At 49.7% G+C, this 23,982-nt stretch overlaps 1 protein-coding gene across 1 annotated transcript in view; it reads right to left on the reverse strand.

Annotated features, from left to right (window-relative positions):
• Positions 1-4,305: 4,305 nt before the first annotated feature.
• LOC127587338 (aryl hydrocarbon receptor nuclear translocator-like) overlaps positions 4,306-23,982 on the reverse strand; it is a 60,707-nt gene continuing 41,030 nt past the window's right edge. Inside the window, 8 exon segments of the mRNA XM_052045586.1 lie at positions 4,306-4,453; positions 7,523-7,668; positions 10,144-10,312; positions 12,178-12,322; positions 16,841-16,943; positions 18,492-18,606; positions 19,505-19,565; positions 22,198-22,349. Coding sequence (XP_051901546.1) covers positions 4,364-4,453; positions 7,523-7,668; positions 10,144-10,312; positions 12,178-12,322; positions 16,841-16,943; positions 18,492-18,606; positions 19,505-19,565; positions 22,198-22,349 — 981 coding nt within the window. The 3' untranslated portion in view covers positions 4,306-4,363.

The following is a 23,982-nucleotide window of genomic DNA, read 5'->3' on the forward strand; positions in this document are numbered from 1 at the left end:
TGCACATGGAGTTGTGAAAGCACCACAGGGGAAGGCAGGCAAAGTGAAAAAGGGAGGAGATTAATGAAGAGAACTCCGGGAATTCTAAGAAAATTGGGCAAGTTTGTAATGCGGTCAACTTAAGTGTCAAACAAACTAGAAAGGGACGGTTGGGGGGGGGGGCGGGGGGTGAAAAATCGACCAATAGTGGAGGTGGCTTAAAACTTAAGACGAAACAGGCTACTACTAAGAGTAGGGAAGTGCTTAGATCACAGGACAGAGTAAAACAAGTGGAGGTGAGAATACAGCTCAAGTGCAGGACAAGTGATCGTGAGATAGGCTGAATCACGACAGGAGGATGATACCATGAATCACAGCAGCCAACTGCAGGGAGAATGGGGCAAGCTGCTGTCTGGTAAAGGCAGGCAAAGTCCCATTGGTCAGGTGGTTGGAGGCAACCCCTGCAGAGATAAAGTCAAGATCAAACACTACAGAGTGGGTTACTAATGGATTTGTGAAATCCGCATGTAAGTATAGTAACGCAAGTACTATAAACTGCCAGAAGATTTTTGGATCAGTGGAGTTTCTTTGAGCTCTGCCTTGAAGTACACACAGGGCTTGAATAAACTGACGTGGTTGAGAAACTCACCACTGCCGTACGAGACGTTTTCTTTGGGCGCTGTTCTGATCCCGAGCCGTAACGACGAGGGCGACTGGGCAGATTCAGGGCGCAGCTTTTAGCACACAAATTCCACCGATGAGATTTGCCAGCAAGGCTAACGTTGAGGTGGTGTTAGCCCCAGATGGACCAAAAGACCCGTCTCTTGTCCCGTGGACTTTGGAACCGTCGACTACCAAGGATTCCAGTGCTGGAGACAAGGTGGCGAACAAGAAGAGCCCCACCGGTGCTGGTGGAAGGAAGTGACCAGCGCTCGCTCGAGAGGCGGACAGCTCATGTCCCCACAGTGCGAGGCACGATCCAAAGAAGAAAGGGAGAGGTGGTAGACTCTGTCGAACCGACAGACCTGCCGATTTAGGACACCCAGTCCCCAAGCTTTGCTCCTGGGCACCAGCCCTGAATTACACCTCTTGAAACAGTGGCCCTTCTGTTCTCAGGACACCTTATTGACAGGATCGCAGAGCGGGTCATTTAACTGGTCGTCGGGTGTGTGCAGTGGTCACACGATCAGCACTCACTACCCCCCCTTGAATAAAGCACATAACCATTTCCTTCTCTGCCGCTCTGACCATTACTGTCACATTAAAACTAGATATAGATATCTCACACATATATATATGTACATTTTCATAAAAAGTTATTTAAAATGTCCCCATTTCCTATTTCCCTCCCACCCGCCCAATACTTTTATTTACAAAACAGCCCGAAAAGTAGTAAAGAAAAAGACTGAAATACAATGATTTTTTTTAAGGATTAACGTGTCAATCAACTTCTGGGCTATTCATGACTTCAATATAGATCTATGTTACAACTTTAAACATTTAAAAAAAAACACACACATATACACACACCCAACAAGGTAAAACACTGCGTCGAACTGCAAACGCATAAAAATTCTCAAGGCTGGTGCAGAAGTGAACATGCGATTTACGCAGAATTACAATTCTCAATAAAAACTACTGCAGGACCCGTGTCACACGAGGGTTGAAGCACAATAAAACCCAACTATCAGCTCCATTCAATGGCTTTGGAATCCTTCCGTTCTGAGGCGCACGGCCTCCTTTTTGGGGACATTCCTGTGCGGCTTGTTGGTGCGGTCATTAAACTGCCAGAGGTCTGATGATGTGAGTTCAAATCCCTCTAATGCAGCTGGGGAATTTTAGATTCAACCAATTAAACGCAGTAAAACTGAGTTAATCTGGCACACTCGGGACTTGAGGTGCTGGATCAGATTTTCCAGATTGTTGGATATTATTCCTATTAATATTCCAATGCACTTTAATTCATCTTTTTTTAAAAAAAGACGTTGCTGAGTAATTACATTTTCCATTGTAGCCGGTAAGCGTAAAGGGAGTGCAAGAAACAAGGCCTCCGAGTTTCAAGGGGGAGTGGGAAACCAAACTACGTGAGTTTCAGGGAGCGTAGCAACTGGGATCCGGTGAGCCAGATGTCAAACCATTGGGATTTTGGACACGTCGGAGATTGGATTATCGAGTTTTACCGCAAGTTTGGTATTTGAGAAGGACTCAGTAACAGTAACCACAAAGTGACCGATCGAGGCAGAAACACAAGGAAGGAAGTCTGTGCTCCTTACCCATGCTGGGCTCGCACAAGTCCAGACCCACCAATCTTAGGGAAAAACAATTCTCGTTGTTTGAGAACTCGGGAACTCCAACCCCCCCCCCCCCCCCCCAACTATCCTGTGAAACGAAAACTTCTTTCGATTCTGTGCTTTGATCTACAGGTGCCCATAACCCACACCATCTCGTCTTTAACGCAGCAGGAGCTGATTTACACTCCCACAGCCTGAACTGCAGGTTATCTGTGAAGCAGGCGGGTGGGAGGCGTTCCCCACTCTTAAGGAATGGGGGTGTGGTAAAGCCTTACTGATGCCAGCAATATATTATCGTGCCCACTCTCCAGCAACTTAAGGAAATCCTGGTACAAGACCTACAGACCTTTGGGGCTCATGAGGAGCCTTCAGCCATTGTGTACAAAATATTAAGAGGAATAGATAGAGTGGACAGCCAGCGCCTCTTTCCCGGGGCACCAATGCTCAATACAAGAGGGCATGGCTTTAAAGTAATGGGTGGGAAGTTCAGGGGACATAGCAGAGGAAGGTGTTTTTTTTCACCCAGAGAGTGGTTGGGGCGTGGAATGCGCTGCCTGGGGTGGTGGTGGAGGCAGGTACATTGGTCAAATTCAAGAGATTACTAGATAAGCATATGGAGGAATTCAAAATAGAGGGATATGTGGGAGGAAGGGGTTAGATAGTCTTAGGTGAGGTTTAAAGTTCGGCACAACATTGTGGGCCAAAGGGCCTGTATTGTGCTGTACCGTTTTATGATTCTATATTTATATGAGGGAGCCCACGGTCTCCTACACTCAAAAAGCACAGGGGTCTCTGCAGGAATATCTTTAAATCTCCTTAAATCTCCAAAACGAAGATAAATCCTTCGGGGTGTGGGACCACAGGACTCATCGCTCGTCCCCAAGTGCCCTGCAACAGAGTGGGACCGCTGGACCCTGTGTGGCGGTCCAAGCTCGGGGATTTGACCTGGTGCCATTGAGAGAACCGCCAGCCCCTCTTGTGGGGGTGGGGGGCAGGGGTTCGGGAGCGGCTGCCAAGGAAACTTCAGTGGGCTGCTGCTGTGCATCTGTGGATGTTGTACCAAGGAGAGGGTGGGACCTTCCTGAACTATATCCTGCCGAAAAGACCCTGGGGGTGTATCCACTCAGTCACGGAGAGCTGCAGCACGGAAACAGGCCCTTCGGCCCACTGAGGCTATGCCGACCATCCACCGATCCCATTTTATTCTCCCTACGTTCCCATCAGCTCCCCCTGGATTATACCCCTCACCCCAGATGGGGGGGAATTTACATCGGCCAGTTAACCCACCGACCCTGCCCATCGTTGGGATGTGGGAGGGAACCGGAGAACCCGGCAGGGTCTCAGGGAGAACGTGCAAACACCGCACGCACGCACGCGCGCACACACACACAGGTTGGGGTCGAACCCGGGTCTCCGGTGGTCTGGGGGCAGTGGCACTACCCACTGCGCCAGTGTGCCACCCAGAGTTCTCTTGGGCGGGGCGGGGGGAAGCTGAGTAACGTCAGGGCACACGTCACTGTTACTAGGGGCGAGAGAGAAGGCAGTGAATGCCACTATTTGGGACGCCCTGCTCAGGGTTTTTAGTGAGAGTGACCAGGCTTTGTACAACTCAAGCAGGTCGATGCAAACTGTGAGGACCCCTCGTAAATACCTCTGGGGTCTTCCATGCTTCAGGTGGGACAAGGGTTGAGGTGGATCCCCCTCAGTGCTGGCCAATGCTTATCCCGCAGCTCAAGGTGGGCACAGAGCAAACGGCAAACTGCCACTTGAGGGAGGGAGGGGGACGCACACTCGCCAACAGGGTGGGACTGCAGGCAGAGACAGACCCTGGGGGCATCCAGAGACATTACTCCCCGCTCAAGGTTACGAAAACACAACGGGCGCCGGAAGCACAAGTTACGACAGTTCAACACCAACGAGGAGTTGACCAGGGTCCGGGGCGGGTGAGATTTACCGAGATACTTCTGAGTGCACAGTTTTACGCGCACGCACGCACGCACACAAACACTTCCGTCGAGGCGGGCAGAGAGAGGGTGTGCTGAGCAATAAAAGAAAACAGACGAGACCAACTTTTCCCCATCGGTGCTTCGGGGTTACTCCGAGAACGGTGGGAACATGGGGAGCTCCGAGAACTCGTCGCTGTTGTAGGTGGTGCCTTGCTCTTCGTAGATGGACAGCATATCCTGTGGGGTTAAACCAAAACAAAAATGTTATTAAAACACAGGGAGAGGTTGGGCAGGCTAGGAGCATTAGAGACTGAGAGGTGATCTTACAGAGGTATATAAGATCATGAGGGGCATAGACAGGGTGAATGCGCACAGTCCATTCTCCCCAGGGTTGGAGATTCTAGAACCAGAGGGCAAAGGTTTAATGTGAGAGGGGAGAGGTTCAGCAGGAACTTGAGGGGAACATTTATTTTTAAGAAAACGCAGAGGTTAGTACATATAGTATGTGGAACGAGCTGCCAGAGGAGGTGGCTGAGGCAGGTGCAAAAACAATTTAAAAGACAGGTACATGGATAGGAAGGGTTTAGAGGGATATGGGCCAAACGCGGGCAAATGGGATGGGAATCTTGGTCGGCATGGACTGGTTGGGCCAAAGGGCCTGTTTCCGCACTTTATGACTCCGACTAAAATGAGGAACAGAGGAAGTTCCAGGCCGTTCAGCCCCTCAAACCAGACTTGCCACTCAGCTCAACACTGCCACCTCCCAGAATTTTCAGGTACTGCATTATTAAAACGCTGGGACTTTGGCTGCAAGCGAACTCCCAGGACTGAAGAGAAATGTTTGTAACTTGAATTGTCTTTAGGAAGGTGAGGGGAGAGCTGTTGGAGATGTACAAAATCATGAGGGACTTAGATAGGGCAAATAGTAGGAAACTTTTCCTCTCAGAGGTGCCTGAACCTTTAGGGAAGGGGGTGGAGGGGGAAGAGAAAGAGATTCAAAGGGGATCTCAGGAAGATTTTTTTTCCCCAACCAGAGGGCAGCTGGAATGTGGAACGCACTGACCAAGGGGGGTGGTGGAGGCAGGGACTCTCACGACACTAGTATCTGGACGAGCATTTGAATCAACAAGGCAGAGAAGGATGTGGACCAAGTGCTGGTAAATGGGATTAATATAGATGGGTACTTGACAGTCAGCACAGATATGGTGGGCCGAAGGGCCTGTTTCTGTGCTGGATGGCTCAGATGCTTTAGAAGATTTCATTAGTCACATGTACATCGAAACACACAGTGAAATGCATTTTTTGCGTAGAGTGTTTTGGGGGCAGCCCGCAAGTGTTGCCACACTTCTGGCGCCAACATAGCATGCCCACAACTTCCTAACCTGTATGTCTTTGGAATGTGGGAGGAAACTGGAGCACCCGGAGGAAACCAACGCTGACACACAGGGAGAATGTACAAACTCCTGACAGACAGCGGCCGGAATTGAACCTGGGTCGCTGGCGTTCACAGGAGGTGGCTTGGAGGTGCCAAGAATTAGCCACATTCCTCAGAAAGAGACCCGAGCAAGCTGCGATTGGGTAAAACTTGGAACATCCAGACCAACGAGGCGGTGCAAAGGGCCACATTGGTGGGAAGTGCCCAAGCAGAACAGCGAGGCAGCTCGAGCAAGGGCTGTGATGAGGCCTCACGAGGTGCATGACGTGCTAGCTCACCAAGGACGAGCCGAACAGGGCAGCTGTCTGCAAGCGTGTAGATCACAGGAATAACTGGAATGGTGATGGGCAGGGAGCATTTACCGACCCCTCACGGGACTTGAGCTAGTGCCCAAGAGAGGGGCTGGGAGCAACGGCATAGACCCAGTGGCCTCTTCCTCTTTCTGTGTTGTATGGAACTATGACAATAATGTTTTCTATTTGTAATGGTGCTGCCATCCATTTATAAGATGTGATATGGTGCTAGAACTAGTGGTGATGCTGCCTCACAGCTCCAGCAACCTGGGTTCAATCCCGACCTCCGGCACTGTCTGTACGTGGAGTCTGCACGTTCTCCCTGGGACCAAGTGTCCGTTAAGTGCCCGAGACTTGGAAGTGGACCATTAACTTTCCTGATACACACACGGGCCACAGCCGACATCAAGTGAACCCTTCAGGGAGCTCTTGGATTTAACAGAGCATTTCTGACGGAACGGAGACCACACTTGGTCAATTTATAGCTGAGGTTAAACAAAATAAACCACTGGAGGAACTCAAAGAGGGTCAGGCTGTGTCTGTAGAGGGAAATAACTCCCCCGTTCCACTGACATGGGCCTTTTCAACCACTTAAAAGTTCCTGTGTGAAGGCAGCAAGTTCCAGTGAAGAGATGACACACTGATCATCCGTCCCATGTACTGCACCCCGTGTCCACCGGTTACTGACCTGCCTGTCAGTGGATACTCTACCGAGACCCTACTTGGATTTTGAGCATCTCCAATAAAGCCCCCATAACGTCCTCTGCCAGACTGGAACCCCTCGATTAAATCTCCCCTTAACCTTCTCTGCCAGACTGGAACCCCTCGATTAATCATCTACCCCACTGTTATAAAACGCTTGAACAGACCTCTTGTACGATAAGGAACCCCTGATCTCCCAGTCCACCTTGTTTTGGACCTTGCACCTTATCTGTCTACCTGCACTGCACTTTCTCTGTAACTGAACCATTTTATTCTGCATTCTTGTTTTTCCTTTTATACTCCCTCGATGTAATTGTGTACGGAATGATGTGTCTGGATGGCATGCAAACGAATCTTTTCATTGTATCTCAGTACATGTGACAAACCAATTATCAAATCACCCTTCAACCTTCTCTGCAGCATTGGAATGCTTTAAATCTCCTCTCAACCTCCTCCGCCAGATTCGAACACCTCGATTAAATCTCCCCTTAACCTCCTCCGCCAGATTCGAACACCTCGATTAAATCTCCCCTTAACCTCCTCCGCCAGATTCGAACACCTCGATTAAATCTCCCCTTAACCTTCTCTGCTGGAATGAAACACCTCAATTTAATCTCCTCTTAACCTTGGCTGCGGGATTGGAATGCCTTGATTTAATCTCCCTTCAACTTTCTCTGCAAGATTGGAATACTTTTGATTAAATCTCCTACCTTTCTCTGCTGGACTGGAATGCTTCGATTAAATTGCCACTGAAACTTTTCTGCCGGATTGCAATGCCTCGATTAAATCTCCCCTTAATCTTCTCTGCTCTGAGGAAATCAGCCCTGGACGTGCGCAGGGAAAGGAGAAGGGCAGATGCAGGGTGACTGGACGTACCTGAAACACCTCGGGCTGGCTCTGGGCCTGATGTGTGTGCTGCTCGGCGGGCGTCTGTGCATGATGCTGTCCCTGCCACTGCGGCCACACCGACGCTCCCTCTGCAGGTCGGCTCTGGAACTGCGAACTCGCCTGACCGGCCTCAGCTGCAAGTCACAAGGAAAAGCTTTCTCTGGTTAAGAAGATCTGTACTGTACAGAGACAGTCATGGCCTCAGGAAACTCTTACTGAAACGCAGCAAGATCAAAAATATATTTTAATTTGTTCATTCACACACATCACCGGCAACGCCAGCATTTATTGGCCATCCCCAATTGTACCCGAGTTGGGGAGAAGATCAGGAGTCAACCATACCAGTGGCTCTGAAGTCACGTAGAACCCCAGACCAGGCACGGAAAGCAGATTTCTTCCCCTGGAACCAGAAGGATTTTTAATCACAATCCCACAGATGTGTGGTTGGTACTGCAGTACATAGAACAGCACAGGAATAGGCCCTTCGGCCCAAAGTGTCTGTGCCAACCGCAGCAGATGCCAATTGAAACAACACATGATCTATATCCCTCCTGACCTCCTGTGTGTGTGTGTGTGTGTGTGTGTGTGTGTGTGTGTGTGTGCGCGCGCGCATGCGCGCAGAGTTTGCACGTCCTCCCTGTCATCATGTGGGTTTCTGCCGGGTGCTCCAGTTTCCTCCCACATGCCAACGACGTGCGGGTTGGTGGGTAAATTGGCTGCTGTAAACTGATCCCAGTGTGTGGGCGGGAGATGGATGCTGGGGGGAGTTGATGGGAATGTGGGGAGAATAAAATGGGATGAACGGCTGGCTGATGGTCGGTGCAGACTCGGTGGGCCGAATGACCTGTTTCGGCACTCTTTTGGCTCTATGGTAGGTTGATGACGGTGGGGAAGAGACAGCAACAAATGGAGAGGCAGATGGAACGAGGCACGGCGAGGGTGAAGATTGCAGCAGTCTCTGAACACTGGTCTGGACTTGGTGGACCTGATGGCTGTTTGACCACAAGGGTCAGTAGAGCCAAGCCTGACCCCGTCTGAGGCTGTGGGCTTGATGGATGGTATCTGAATACAGAAGGTGCAGTATCCGGCAGAGCTTCTGCCTGACGGCTCCAACAACCCCGGTTCAATCCCGACCTCCAGAACTGCCTGCGGGGAGTTTGCACATTCTCCGAGTGTGCAAGGTGTGCAAGTTACCCCCCCCACCCCCACCATCCCAAACATATTGAGATGCATCACCGCTTGGTATGGCAACTGCTCTGCCCAAGACCACAAGAAATCAGAGAGTTGGGGACACAGTCCAGTCCATTACACACACCAGCCTCCCCTCTGTGGACCCCGACTACACTTCTCACTGCTTCAGAAAAGCAGCCAACATAATCAAAGACCCCTCCCACCCCAGATATTCTCTCTTCTCCCCCCTCCCATCGGGCAGAAGATACAAAAGCCTGAGGGCACGTACCACCAGGCTCAAGGACAGCTTCTATCCCGCTGTTATAAGACTATTGAACGGTTCCCGAGTACGATAAGATGGACTCTTGACCTCACAATCTACCTCTCCGTGGCCCTTGCATCTTATTGTCTGCCTGCACTGCACTTTCTCTGTAACTGTAACACTTTATTCTGCATTCTGTTACTGTTTTACCTTGAACTACCTCAGTGCACTGTGTAATGAATTGATCTGTACGAACGGTATGCAAGACAAGTTTTTCCACTGTACTTCCGTACATGTGACAATAATAAACCAATTCCGCTTCCTCTTGTACATTAAAGATGGACTCTTGACCTCACAATTGTTGGATTCGACTGTTTCAATTAGTTTTTTTTTAAACATGTATAGTGTTTAATACGCCTCAAGTGGCTGCACAAGGAATGGCTGCTTCCTAGCTTATTGGTTCCTCCATCAGGTGAATATGTTTGCTCGCTCATTGGTTGGTTTTGCCACAGGTATCTAATAGGTTTCCTGATTGGACTATTGTTAACTAAGGAGTACCTCTGATCTCAGGTATAAAAGGTGTCATTTTTTTGTTAATTGCTCTCTTGCTTCTCTTTCTTGCCTCTCTCTCTCTCTCTCTCTCACTCTCACTCTCTTCCCCACCCCCCCCGCCGGCCTGAGCTCATCTTTAGTTCCTTTTGTCTCGGCTCATCTCCCAGTAGTAAAGCTAGTGGCGTGTGCTCTGTGACTGTTTCTTTGTTTTAAACTTTTCCAATAAAATTTTGTGATGCACCAAGTTGCTTTCAACTCATTCCTGGACTCATGAAAGAACATGCGGATTCGAAAATAACCAGATCCGACACAATCTACCTCATCGTGGCCCTTGCACCTTACTGTCTGCCTGCACTGCACTTTCTCCGTAACTGTAACACTTTACTCTGCATTCTGTTATTGCTTTTCCCTTATACTACCTCGATGTACTCTTGTGATGTACTCTTCATGCAAAACAAAGTTTCCCACTGTATCTCGGTACATGCAACAATAATAAAGCAATTCCAATTCTAAAAGGTTAACTGGCTGCTGCAAATGGCCCCTAGTGTGCAGATGAGGGGTAGGATCCAGGTGGAGTCCTCTGCACCCAGGACGAGGGGAATAGCAAACCGAGGTGGCCACCTACCGAAAGCAGGGGCGCGACTGGCGAGCGTTGGGTAGGCGGTACCTCCAGCCGAGGACGTGGCTACAGGGCTGGCCAGAGGGCTGAAGGAAGCAGCGTTGGCTGTGAAGTTGTGACCGGCTCCCATCCCAAATGGAGGTGACGGCGTCTTCGCTCCCTGCGTTCCCATCTGCTGGAAAAGGCACAAGAAAAAGTAAAACGGATGCCTTCCACGGCTCCGATCGGGCGGCTTAAACCCAGGCACGACTTTAGGGCTGGGAGGGCCACAAGTTTGGAAGCTCCCGGGAGACACTGGGCTGCCTGCGTTGCGAATGTGCTTGACGCTGGGCTTGTTGTGGAATTAAATGCCTAACTAAACTAATCCCTTCTGTCTACACAATGTCCATCTCCCTCCGTTCTCTGCACATTCACGTGCCTATCGAAAGAAACCCCTCCATCGTATCTGCCTCCACCACCCCTGGCAGCGCATTCCAGACACCCACCACTCTGTGTTAAAAAAAACTTGCCCCACACATCTCCTTTGAACTTACCCCCTCTTGCCTTAAATGCATGTCCTGGAGACCCTGGGGAGAAAGATACTGGCTGTCTACTATATCGATGCCCCTCATAATCTTATTAACCTCAATCAGGTCTCCCCTCAGCCTCTGCCGCTCCAGAGAAAACAACCCAAGTTTGTCTGACCTCTCCTTACAGCACATGCCCTCTAATCCAAGCAGCATCCTGGTAAACTTCTTCTGCACCCTCTCCAAAGCCTCCACATCCTTCCTGTAAAGAGGCGACCAAAATCGAATGCAATACTCCCAAATGCGGCCTGACTAGTTTTATAAAGTTGCAACGTAACCTCCCAACTCTTGAACTCAATGTCTCAACTAATAAAAAGGCAAGCCTTCATTACACCAATCCCACTTGCCCGCAGACAGTGGTAGATGCCTGGAATGTGCTGGCCAGGGAGGTGGTAGGTACAGGAGCCTGAAGACACACACCTCAAGGTTCAATAACAGCTTCTTCCCCACAGCCATCAGGACCATAACACTACCTCGGACTATATTTCTTTTCCTCTCTCCCTCTCAACTTGCACTAGAGTTGTTATGTTTTAATTTTGTTGTGCATATGGCAATAAACTCAACTTTGACCTGTAGGATGCAGAGCTGGGCTGAGAAGTGGTAGATGGAGTTCAATCCAGAGAAGTGTGAGGTAGTACACTTTGGAAGGCGGAGTACAAAGTTAATGGCAGGATTCTGGGTAGTGTAGAGGAGCAGAGGGATCTGGGGGCTTCATATCCACAGATCCCTGAAAGTTGCCTCACAGGTGGATAGGGTACTTAAGAAATTTTATGGGATGTTAGCTTTCATAAGTCAAGGGATCAAGTTTAAGAGCCGCAAGGTAATGATTCAGCTCTATAAAACTCTGGTGAGACCACACTTAAGAGTACTGTGTCCAGTTCTGGTCGCCTCATTATAGGAAGGGTGTAGAAGCTTTGGAAAGGGTGCAGAGGAGATTTACCAGGATGCTGCCTGAGGGAGCTAGGGCTTTACTCTTTGGAGAGGAGGAGGATGAGAGGAGACATGATAGAGGTGTACAAAATATTCAGAGGAAGAGATAGAGTGGACAGCCAGCACCTCTTTCCCAGGGCACCAATGCTCAACACAAGAGGGCATGGCTTTAAAGTAATGGGTGGGAAGTTCAAGGGAGATATTAGAGGAAGGTTTTTCCCCCCAGAGAGTGGTTGGGGTGTGGAATGCGCTGCCTGGGGCGGTGGTGGAGGCAGGTACATTGGTCAAATTCAAGAGATTGCTAGATAAGCATATGGAGGAATTTAAAATAGAGGGATATGTGGGAGGAAGGGGTTAGATAGTCTTAGGCGAGGTTTGAAGGTTGGCACAACATTGTGGGCCGAAGGGCCTGTATTGTGCTGGACTGTTCTAGGATTCCCAATCTGCAGATGAATGGCACTTTCTTCAAAAGCAGGGGTGGGATGGAGGAGAGAAACTCGACGCTTCTAGAGAAATAAAACGCCGGGTGCCAAGGGATAAATACCTGCGCTGGGAACGGGGGGCGACTTCCGCTCCAGGCGTTCCCCGTGACCTGGCTGCCGGCCGACTGCCGGGAGATCTGGGCCAGGATCTGCCCCGCCGAAGCTGGCTGCTGGACAACATTCACCGAGGGCGTGATGCCGGTGCTGCTGGGGCGAGAGAGAGAAGCAAAGGAGGACGTCAGCAACCTTTCGGCGCGAATGGATTACCAGATAGTTCAGCGGTTGTCCTGCAGGGAGCAGAACCTTACGTGTCCCCCGCCCCCATCCCACGTCACCGTGCTCGACTCTTGCTGCCCTCTCTGGTCGCCCTGCTATAGGAAGGACGGCAGTACATTTTGAAGGGTGTAATATAGATTTACGTTACTGTATCTGGAGGGCTCGAGTTATAAGGAGAGACTGGTTAGGCTGGGGCTGATTTCCCTGGAACATAGGAGGCCAAGGGGTGACATTCATAGAACAGTCCAGCACAATACAGGCCCTTCGGCCCACAATGTTGTGCCAACCTTTAAACCTCGCCTAAGACTATCTAACCCCTTCCTCCCACATATCCCTCTATTTTAACTTCCTCCATGTAATCATCTAGCAATCTCTTGAATTTGACCAATGTACCTGCCTCCACCACCGCCCCAGGCAGCGCATTCCACGCCCCAACCACTCTGTGGGTAAAAAACCTCCCTCTGATATCTCCCTTGAACTTCCTACCCATTACTTTAAAGCCATGCCCTCTTGTATTGAGCATTGGTGCCCTGGGAAAGAGGCGCTGAATGTCTATCTATTCCTCTGAATATTTTGTACACCTCTATCCTCCTCTCCAAAGAGTAAAGTCCTAGCTCCCTCAGTCTCTCCTCATAATGCGTACTCTCCAAACCAGGCAGCATCCTGGTAAATCTCCTCTGCACCCTTTCCAACGCTTCCACATCCTACTTATAATGAGGCAACCAGAACTGGACACAGTACTCTAAGTGTGGTCTCACCAGAGTTTTGAGGAGCTGCGTCATTACCTCACGGCTCTTAAACTCGATCCCACCACTTATGAAAGCTAACTTCCCATAAGCTTTCCACCTATCCACCTGTGAGGCAACTTTCAGGGATCGGTGGATAAGAACCCCCAGACCCCTCTGCTCCTCCACACTGCCCAGAATCCTGCCTGGGTAGTTATAGAAACTTATACAATTATGATCTCTGGCACTGTCTGTGTGGAGCCTGCACGTTCTCCCTGTGACTGCGCGGGTTTCCTCTGGTTGCTCCAGTTCTCTCTCTCACCCCAAAAATGTTCAGAATGGTGAATTAATTGGCCACTGTCACTGTCCCTAAGTGTGGGTGAGTGGTAGAATCTGGGGGGAGGTGATGGGAAGGTGCGGAGAATTGGGATTGATGTAGGATTGGTGCAAATGGATGGTTGGTGGGTGGCAAGACCATTATGAAGGGCATAGATAATTGTCACTGTCTTTCTCCCAGGGTAGGGGTGTCTAAAACTAGAGGGCACAGGTTTAAGGTGAGAGGGGACAGATTTAAAATAGACCCGAGGGGAAGATTTCCCCCATGGACGGTTGTGTGTACATTGAACGAGTTGCCAGAGGAAGTGGTTGAGGCGGGTCCAGTTAAAAGACAGTTGGATGGGTACATGGATAGGAACGGTTTGGAGGATATTGGGCCAAACGCAGGCAAATGGGACCGGCTCAGGTAAACAACTTGGTCAGAAGGGCCCATTTCCATGCTGTATGTGTCTACCATCCTCTGATTCACTGTGCCAAACTGTTACAGGAAGACTTGCATTCATATAGCACCTTTCACGTCGTCTTGGATGCCCAAAAATGTTTTACAGCCAATGGAATACATCCTTGAAGCGTGGTTACTGTTGTAACGTGGGCCACTGATGCAGCTAACTTGTCATCATCAACAATTGGCAATGTGCTAATAATTGAGGCATCAGTACATTGGAGACCTTCCCTGTTCTTACAGACAGACCATGCACATCACTTGTACTTATGGTATGGGGTTGACATCTAATGGCCATCCCCCATTGTTTTCCCAAGACCCACTCAGACAGCAGTGAAGAGTTGACCACAAGTCCAGGAGCACTTTGGCCCAGACTAGCTAGACACAGAATTATAGGGAGATACAGCAGGGAAACAGGCCCTTCAGCCCAACTAGTTCTTGCTAACCGACAACCATCCATTTGCACCAATCCTACATCAATCCCAATTCTCCGCATCTTCCCATCAACTGCCCCCAGATTCTACCACTCACTTGCGCTTGGGGACAGTTACAGCGGCCAATTAATTCACCAACCTGAACATTTTTGGGGTGAGAGAGAACTGGATCAACCAGAGGAAACCCAAGCAGTCACAGGGAGAACATGCAGGCTCCACACAGACAGCGCCAGAGATCAGGATCGAACCCAGGTCTCCGGCGCTGTGAGGCAGCGGCTCTACCTGCTGTGCCACTGAGGATAGTGACCTCCTTCTCTGATGGATTCTGATTTTGCGGTATTAAAATGGTCACAATTTTGATGTTTTTCCACAGCAGATTTATTTAATTACGTGGTTAAACTCCAGTTAAGATCTCTTTAGTCACATGTATAGCGAAACACACAGCGAAATGCATCTCTTGTGTACAGTGTGTTCTGGGGGCAGCCCGCAAGTGTCGCCATGCTTCCGGCGCCAACATAGCATGCCCACGACTTCCTAACCCGTACATCTTTGGAATGTGGGAGGAAACCGGAGCACCCGGAGGAAACCCACGCAGACACGGGGCGAACGTATAAACTCCTCCCAGACAGCAGCAGGAATTGAACCTGGGTTGCTGGTGCTGTGATAGTGTTACGCTAACCGCTACACTACCGTGATACTCTATGCTTTACACTACGTCCATTATCCCCACAAGATCATAACCAAAGATAGCATCTACAGCCCTGCAGCACTCCCTCGATACCGCACTGAATCATCAGCTGAAATTTTGTCTCTCTGAAAGGGGGATAAATCCACAACCGTCCTCAGAGGTGCAAGTGCCAGCAAATAGCATTTACAGCTCACACCTCCACAGACTATAGACGTTCGGGAAACTCTCAGGACTAAGTACTCACTGAAGGTTATTGCACTTCACTGCACGCTCTCTGGTAACAAACACCAGACCTTTGTCTTTTTATCCTATCTGGTTGTATCACAGCTTGGTATAGCAAATGGTCTGCCCAGGACTGCAGGAAACTGCAGAGTTGTGGATACAGCCCAGAGCATCACAGACACCAGCCTCCCCTCCTTGGACTCTGTCTTTACCTCTCGCTGTCTTGGTGAAGCAGCCAGCATAATCAAAGACACCACCCACCTGGGACATTCTCTCTTCTCTCCCATCGGGTAGAAGATACAGGAGCCTGAGGGCACGTACCACCAGACTTAAGGACAGCTTCTGCCCCACTGTGAGAAGACTATTGAACGGTTCCTTTATACGATAAGCCGGACTCTGACCTCATGATCTACCTTGTTGTGACCTTGTACCTTATTGCACTGCACTTTCTCTGTAGCTGTGACACTTTACTCTGTACTGTTATTGTTTTTACCTGTACTACATCAATGCACTCTGTACTAACTCAATGTAACTGCACTGTGTAATGAATTGACCTGTACGATTGGTCTGCAAGACAAGTTTTTCACTGTACCTCGGTACATGACAATAATAAACCAATTCCAATAACTCCTTCAATATAGAAAATTGTCCCCACTGCTCAACGCCAACTTTGAAGTACAGTGAGACTTCAATAACCTGCTACCCAAATGTTCAGACATCCCGATGGTCAGTACAGACACAGTAGGCAGAAGGGCCTGTTTTCCCTGCTGTACCTCTGTATGACTCTTTACCTGGTCTGGGCCCGAGTGATTCCAGGCTTGTGGTCTGAATAGGATGGGGGTGGGGTGGAATAACTGTGCTTGGACAATAAATGTCAACCCCATCCCATGAAAATGTGTGATGCAAGTGTTGCAAAGGTCCCACAGGATTGCTTACAAGAACAGGGAAGATATCCAACAGACAGATGCCTGCCCTGCTGATACACTCCTAAATGGTTCTCGTGCTTCCTTTAACACCACACCACCAGGTTCAGGAACGGCTACTTCCCTTCAACCATTCGGTTCTTGAACCAACCTGCACACCCCTAATCATTGCCTCAGTACAGCAACAATGGGACAACTTTGCACTAAAATGGACTTTGTGCTTTTTGTGTTCTTTCTTGTAAAAATTGTGTACAATTTACGTTTTTCTTGTGAATGCTGCTCATCTGATGCTCTGTGCCCATGATGCTGCTGCAAGTAAGTTTTTCATTGTACCTGTGCACACGTGGACTTGTGCATGTGACAATGACTTTGACAGACTGGGGCCCCAGTCCTCCCTTTGAACTCACCAGGATTCACTGGAAAATTTATCATATTACTTTCACATCTTAGAAGTTAAAAGTGTATTGGAGGATTAATTAGAATGACGTCCAACAAAATCTGCCAGTCCTGCCCCGAGGTTCAGAGTGCGAGAAGGACCAAGGGGGAAGGTTACGTGGCTGCTGGCGCTCTGGTCGGGAGCCCATTGGGTGGGATGGGAAGAGGGCGTGTCAGAGGGTAGGGTTACGTGCCAGCCTTGGGCTTCGATGGTCTGGGGTGCCCTAATGAAGGCAAAACTCACCTGAAGCTCTGCGCTGGACGTGCCTGTGGGAAGGAGGTCCCCTGTTGGTAGATCTGCTGGCTCCCGGCTGCTGGCGTAGACGAAATTGCCTTGTTCTGGTCAGCTGCAATACACGGAACAAATAAAGAAAAGCACCTCCAATGAAACATCCAACGTGTTGTAAATTGCTTAACGCAGCAGGAAAGACTGAAATTATGTTTGATATAAAACTTCAGGAGGCACCAAAAAGATTAACTTCTGATTTTGAAAGGCAGTCACGTACGAAATATGACAGCGAATCAATGCGCACATGGAACGAAGCAGAGAAACCCAATAAGCCATTTAGTTGTTGGAGAAAGAATGGTTAAGCTTGAGACACAAGAGACCGCAGCTACTGGAATCTGGAGCCAAAAAAAAGAAACGTCATTGGAGGAACTCAGTGGGTCAGGCAGCATCCGTGGAGGGAAATGGACAGTCGATGATTCCAGTCAAGGCTCTTCATTCAAACTGAAAAAGAGGGGAGAGTGCCGGTATGAGGGGGTGAGGGCAAGAGCTGGCAAGCGATAGGTAGGTCCAGGAGATGTGGGGGTTGACTGGCAGACAGAGTCAGGTGGGGGATAGCGACAGAGGCTAGGAGGTGATGGGTGGAGGTTACGTTGGCTAAGCCGGCATTGTTTCCTTTGCAATAGGGGGGCAGGCTTGAAAAACTCAGCAGGTCAGGCCGCATCGGTGGGAAGGGAAACGGGAGTCAACATCTCATTCAGAGAACTGAAAAGGAGACGCAAGAAGCTTGTACAGCTGTAGGGAAGGAAGAGGTCTCTGACGGGGGAAAATTGGAGTGACCAAAGGGATGGGATGAGATGTGAACAAGATTATCTGGTCAATGAGTGAATGGGAGCAGAGGGCAAGAGCTCCTTTTATTTAAAGGAAGGAATCAGCATCAACATAATGTTAATATGACTGTGCTGGTTAAAGAATAAAGTCCAAGAAACTGCTCCTCTTCCAAATACTGGCCATGGATTATCTTACTTCCCTCTTCCCAAGGGAGTGGCCAGGTTCACTACTTAAGTTAAATAAAAGCAGAAAATGCTGGGAAAACTCAGCGGGTCGGGTGGCATCTGTGGAGAGAGAAACAGATTTCTGATTTTCATCCTCTATTTAAGTTCTCATCCAAAAGGTGATCCCTCCAGGAGGGCAGGGTTACCTCAGTGGCACTACACTGATGGAGCAGTCAGGGGTATGGGCTGCAGAATTAGAACCCACACCCCTCCTTTTGACAGGAGGCCAATCGGCCCATCAAGTCCATGCCATCTCCAGCAGAGCAACCCGAGTAGCCCCGAGACATTCTCCCAAACATTGATTCCCTTGATTCTTTTTGCCACTTACCTACACCAAGGGGTAATTGACAGTGGCCAATTACCCTGCCTTTGGGACGGAGGGACAAAGATGGGGGAACCCACATGGTTGCGGGGAGAATGCAAGAACCGCACATAGACAGCAGCGGAGCTCAGGATCGAACCCACCACACCACCACTGCCCCACCAATGTCAGAAGAGCACCAGCAACCCACACCACTGCTAGCAACATACAGTGGAGGGACTGACATTATTTTTGGCAACCCGAGCTCAGACTTATCTTTGATAAGTTGTAAAAACATTTGAGGTTTACTTGCCTGTGGCAATGCCAGAATAGATTTCAGCGTATCGGGTGTCCGTCTCCCTGCTGTAGAGTGGCTCTGTTTTGCTGATGGGTTTTGCGTGATCTGAAGCTGGAGCCTGTACGTTGACCTAAAACGTCGAGCGAGAGAGAGAGCGAGCCGCACACAGGGAGGGTGAGGAGGAAGGGGGAGGGAGATGGGGATTAAACTGCATCAGATTTCAGTGTAAATTCCAATGTCAATAACCCCTCCTTTATGATCAGAAGTCTAGCGAGTGCTCAATACTCCCCCGAAGCCATCCACCACAGGCTTCTGGGAGCAGCACCAGGCCATCCAGACACCCTGTGAAAACCAAGAGAAGGTTCGATGGACAACAGATGATCGTTCACAACCTGGTCTGGGCAGCAGCCAGGGATGTGGCTGATGGAGCTCAAAGTGGCAGGGTGGTCACTTAGACCAGTGTGGACTGAAGAGCACACCTGGAACAGCATCTGATCTCTGCAAGCTTCGGGCAAGCTGGAGAGTTCAAGATAATTGAACACTGGGATACCGTACCCCAGTGTTACACAGCGACAGACCCGTCCCCGCAGGTACCGTACCCCAGTGTTACACAGCGACAGACCCGTCCCCGCCGGTACTGTACCCCAGTGTTACACAGCGACAGACCCGTCCCCGCTGGTACTGTACCCCGGCGTTATACAGCAACAGACCCGTCCCTACCGGTACCGTACCCCAGTGTTATACAGCGACAGACCCGTCCCTACCGGTACCGTACCCCAGTGTTATACAGCGACAGACCCGTCCCCACCAGTACTGTACCCCAGTGTTATACAGCAACAGACTCGTCCCCACTGGTACTGTACCCGTTATATAGCGACAGACCCGTCCCTACCGGTACCGTACCATGGTGTTATACAGTGATAGACCCATCCCCACCAGGAGGGCCTGTACTGAAGCCCTGCTGAGGTTTGCAGGACATTGCAGAGAAATGCATTAGAAGTCTGGATTAACATCATTTTCCACATTACCTGGGAGTGATCATACGTAAGCTCCTCTTGTCCAGCAAGAGCAGGCGTCTGCTGCAAATGCCTGTTGAGAAAGTTAAATGCCAAGCATGAATTAAGTGGAATAAAAGACACAGGGGATGAAAGGATCAGCAGCAGGCTTTTGATATTATTCAACCGAATGGTGTCATCAAATGGAAACTCAAGGAATCAAAACTGGAAGCACTCGGCAGGTCAGGCAGCATCTGTGGAGAGAGAAGTGGAGCGTTTCAGGTCAAGGGCCTTTGTCAGAGAATGGCTTGCTGATGATGGATTGTTGACCTGAATCGTCACCTCTGTTCCTCTCTCCACAGATGCTGCCTGACCTGCTGAGTGTTTCCAGCATTTTCGGTTTTTAGACTTCCAGCATTTGCAGTGTTCCGAGTGCTGTCCAACCAACGTTTTGTGAAGTTGCCACATAATATCCCAACCTTTATATCCTTTGGCCTGAGCCATGCAAGCAAGCATGCCATATGCCTTCTTCACCACCCTGTGTTGCCACTTCTAGGGACCGATGGACTTGAACCCCAAAGGTCTCTCTGTTCCTCAACATTCCTTAGATATTAGATATTTATTAGTCACATGTACATTGAAACACACAGTGAAATGCAACTTCTGCATAGAGTGTTCTGGGGGCAGCCCGCCAGTGTCGCCACGCTTCTAGTGCCAACATAGCATGCTCACAGCTTCCTAACCCATACGTCTTTTGGAGTATGGGAGGAAACCCACGCAGACACGGGGAGAATGCACAAACTCCTTACGGATAGCAGCCAGAATTGAACCCGGGTTGCTGGTGCTGTAATAGCGTTATGCTAACCACACTACCGTACTGCCCTACCTTAGTGGCCTACTAGTTATCCTACCCACATTTGACTTCCCAAAATGCATCGCCTTACACTTATTGAGATTAAATGCCATCTATCAACACTCCACCCAACTTTCCATCTGATCTACAAGCTGCTGTAGCCTTGGACAACCTAGCTTGTTATCCACACCGTCAATGTTTGTGTCATTTGGATCAAGACTACTAATCATTCCTCCACTCACATCCAGGTTGTTTATATGACAGACAAGGGTCCCAGCACCAATCACTATGGTACACCACTGGTCACAGACTTCCAATCTGAAACACACCTTTCTAGCACCCTCCTCTGCCTTCATCATCAGGCCAATTTAGACCTAATTAGCCAGTTCGTCTTGGCTCCTTTGTGCCTTAACCTTCTGGATCAGGCTAACCACGCAGGACCTTCTTAAATGCCTTAGTGAAGTCCGTGCTGACAACATCCACTGCCCTGCCTTCATCAGTCTCCTCTGTCGTCTCCTCAAAAACACTCGATCAAATTACAGGTCGCCCCCAGATTACGCTCCCCTGAACTGTTCACAAGGTGGAAATGCGGCTGCAAATCGCATTCCCACACAGCAGAACATACCCGTGGCAGCCGGCAAACCCATACTGCTTCCTCGTACGTACGGGCTGTACGCAAGGGAGGACCTACAGTGAGGCAGGATTTCCCCCGCACCAAGCCATGCTGACAATCCTCGATTAGTCCCTGCCTTTCGACATCTACATAAATCCTACCCCTTAAGACTTCCTCCAATAATTTCCCTACCACTGACGCAAGGCTCACTGGCCTGTAGTTTCCTGGCTTATCCTTGCTGCTCTCCTTAAGTAAAAAATCACTGGCTATTCACCAGTCCTCTGGCACCTTACCCAGGGCTAACAAAGATGGACAAGATCAGTCAGGGTCCCAGCTATCTCCTCCCTTCCTTCCCATAGTAACCCAGCATAGATATCATCAGGGTCTGGGGATTTATCAACCCTTACGCCTCCCACGACATCTGAACACCTCCTCCTTAATCCTGACCTGCTCCAGGTCATCCACGTGTTGCTCCCTGAACTTACTGTAACGTTCTTCTCCTTGAAGATGACAGAATTCTCGCTGCCTTGGTAAAGCAACCAACATAAGGACTGGTGGGTGCGTGGGACGCACTGCCGGCAGAGGTTGTGGGGGCAGATACATTAGGGATATTTAAGAGACTCTTAGGCAGACACATGAATGATAGAGAAATGGGGAGCCAGGTGGGAGGAAAGGGTTAATAGAGAAGGCTAAAAACGTCGGCCTAACATTGTGGGCCCAAGGGCCTGTACTGTGCTGTAGTGTTTTATAATCAAAGACCCCACCTGCCCCGGACATTCTCTCTTCCCCACCCCCCCCACCATCAAGAAGATACAAAAGCCTGAAAGCACATACCACCAGGCTCAAGGATGGCTTCTATCCTGCTGTTATAAGACTATTGAACGGTCCCCTGGTATAATAAAATGGATTCTTGACCTCACAATCTACCTCACTGTGGCCCTTGCACCTTATTGTCTGCACTTTCTCTGTAACTGTAACACTTTACTCTGCATTCTGCTATTGCTTTCCCCTGTACCACCTCAATGCACTGCTGTGATGAAATGATCTGTATGGATGGCATGCAAAACAAAGTTTTTCACTGCCCCTCGGTACGTGTGACAATAATAAAGCAATTTACAATTTTTATTCATTGAGAACATCACCCACATCCCTGGCTCCACGCGAAGATGAACCCTTTGGTTTGACCCACTCTTTCCCCAGGATGGACCCTTTCAGCCTTCCTAACTCCTTTAAGTTCTCTCCTACAGCCACAATACCTACTTGACGTTGGTGTTGGTGCAGACGATGTACTCGATGTCATCGGAATACGGGTTCTGGAAGGTGAAAGAGCTTGTCCTGATCACCACCCACTCCCGGCTCTTGGTCTGGAACCGGAACATGACCGACAACACCTGCCCCTTCAGCGTGACCACCTGCGGTCGTCGAAGAGCGTGGGAGAGGAGCCAGCGGCATCAGCAACACCACCGGGGAGGCAAGGTTAACATAATATTAGTTAGTTGGTCTTTAGTGCAAGTGAAATGGAACACAATAGAAGGCAAATCTTATAGAATTATACATGGCTTTACCGAGCAATTCATGGGCTTTTGGTCCCCTTGTCCAAGGTGAGATATACTAGCATTAGAACCAGTTTAGAGAAGCCTAGTTTCTGGGATGGGGTGGCCTTGGTCTTCTTATTTAAGGTGAAGTATACAGGCTGAAGACATATGAATGAACACTTGGGAGGCTGGCGGGAGAGATGGGGATGGTTGCCGGCTGTCGCGGACTACAGGCGTCTTCTGCAGGGAAGGAACTGGGGCATTTCCGCGCATCTCATCTCCCCCACCCTCGAGACTCAACGATCGGGGGACTGGGTCGAGCTGGGAGGATTGAGCAGACTTGCTCAGCGAGGCCGGCAGGCGGCCGCTCTTCACGTGCCTGCTCGCTCTCCCGTCACAGCTCTTGCTGTGATAGTCTCCCGCACACTGTGGTTATTCATTTCTGACTCTCAAACAGTTCTCAGGAACGCAACCTTGTCGTAAACTTGGGGCTGTGTATTGTGGAGGGCCGTGGCTGTCACGTGACAGCACTGCCCATTACCTGGTCGAAAGACACACCACTGTCAATCAAGGTTTGGCCCCGCCCCACCCATCAGTGCACACCTGACCATTGGTCCCTTTAAGCACCTTCGTATCTGGCCTCGGGCCATTGCCCTTTGTGATCGATTAGCCCCAGCTGGCACCGGGCCATTGGCCTTTTTGAACTACCTGGGCTGAACCCCACCACACACCCCCCTCCCCCCCCCACAACCCCAGCACTATAAAGAGTGCCACATGTGCCCGGTTTGTTCTCTTTTGATTGCTCTGAGGGATCACCCACTCCATCCCAGGCCGAGGAACGGCACTGGAGAAATCGTTGGTAAAGTGTGCACTGTTAATAGGGTTAGGAGCATTCTAGGTAGTGTCCCCACTAGCGTAGAGCCATGCCTGCACTGAGTCAAGGGGTGGCGGGTATGGTATTGCTTTTCCTTGATTGTCTGTACCCAGTTCATTGTGTGCGCGTCTGCGTGCTGTCCTCGTTACCTTCTGATATCATTGGAGCATAGGAGAATGACAGGTGACCTCATAGAGGTGCATAAAATCATGAGGGGTATAGATAGGGTCAATGTGCACACTTTTTCTCCCAGGGTTAGGGAATCAAGAACTAAAGGCATAGGTTCAAGGTGAGTGGGGAGAGATTTAATAGGAACCTGAGGGGCAACTTTGGTTGGTGGGTAGATCGAATGAGCTGCCAGAGGAAGTGGTTAAGGCAGGTACATTAACAACGTTTAGAAGGTACTTGGACAGGTACATGGATAGGAAAGGTTTAGAGGGATGTGGACCAAACGTGAGCAAATGGGCATCTTAGTCAGCATGGACCTGTTGGACTGAAGGGCCTGTTTCCGTGCTGTACGAGTCTATGACTCTAGAGAAGTTTGGTCCCTGAGTTAAAAGGGCTGCCTTGGGAGAAGAGGCTAAATTAGATGGGCCTGGGCTTAATGGACTTTCAACAAAAATGCCACGCAACCTA

The sequence above is a fragment of the Pristis pectinata genome, chromosome 40 (genome assembly GCF_009764475.1).
Source record: "Pristis pectinata isolate sPriPec2 chromosome 40, sPriPec2.1.pri, whole genome shotgun sequence".
Classification (NCBI taxonomy): domain Eukaryota; kingdom Metazoa; phylum Chordata; class Chondrichthyes; order Rhinopristiformes; family Pristidae; genus Pristis; species Pristis pectinata.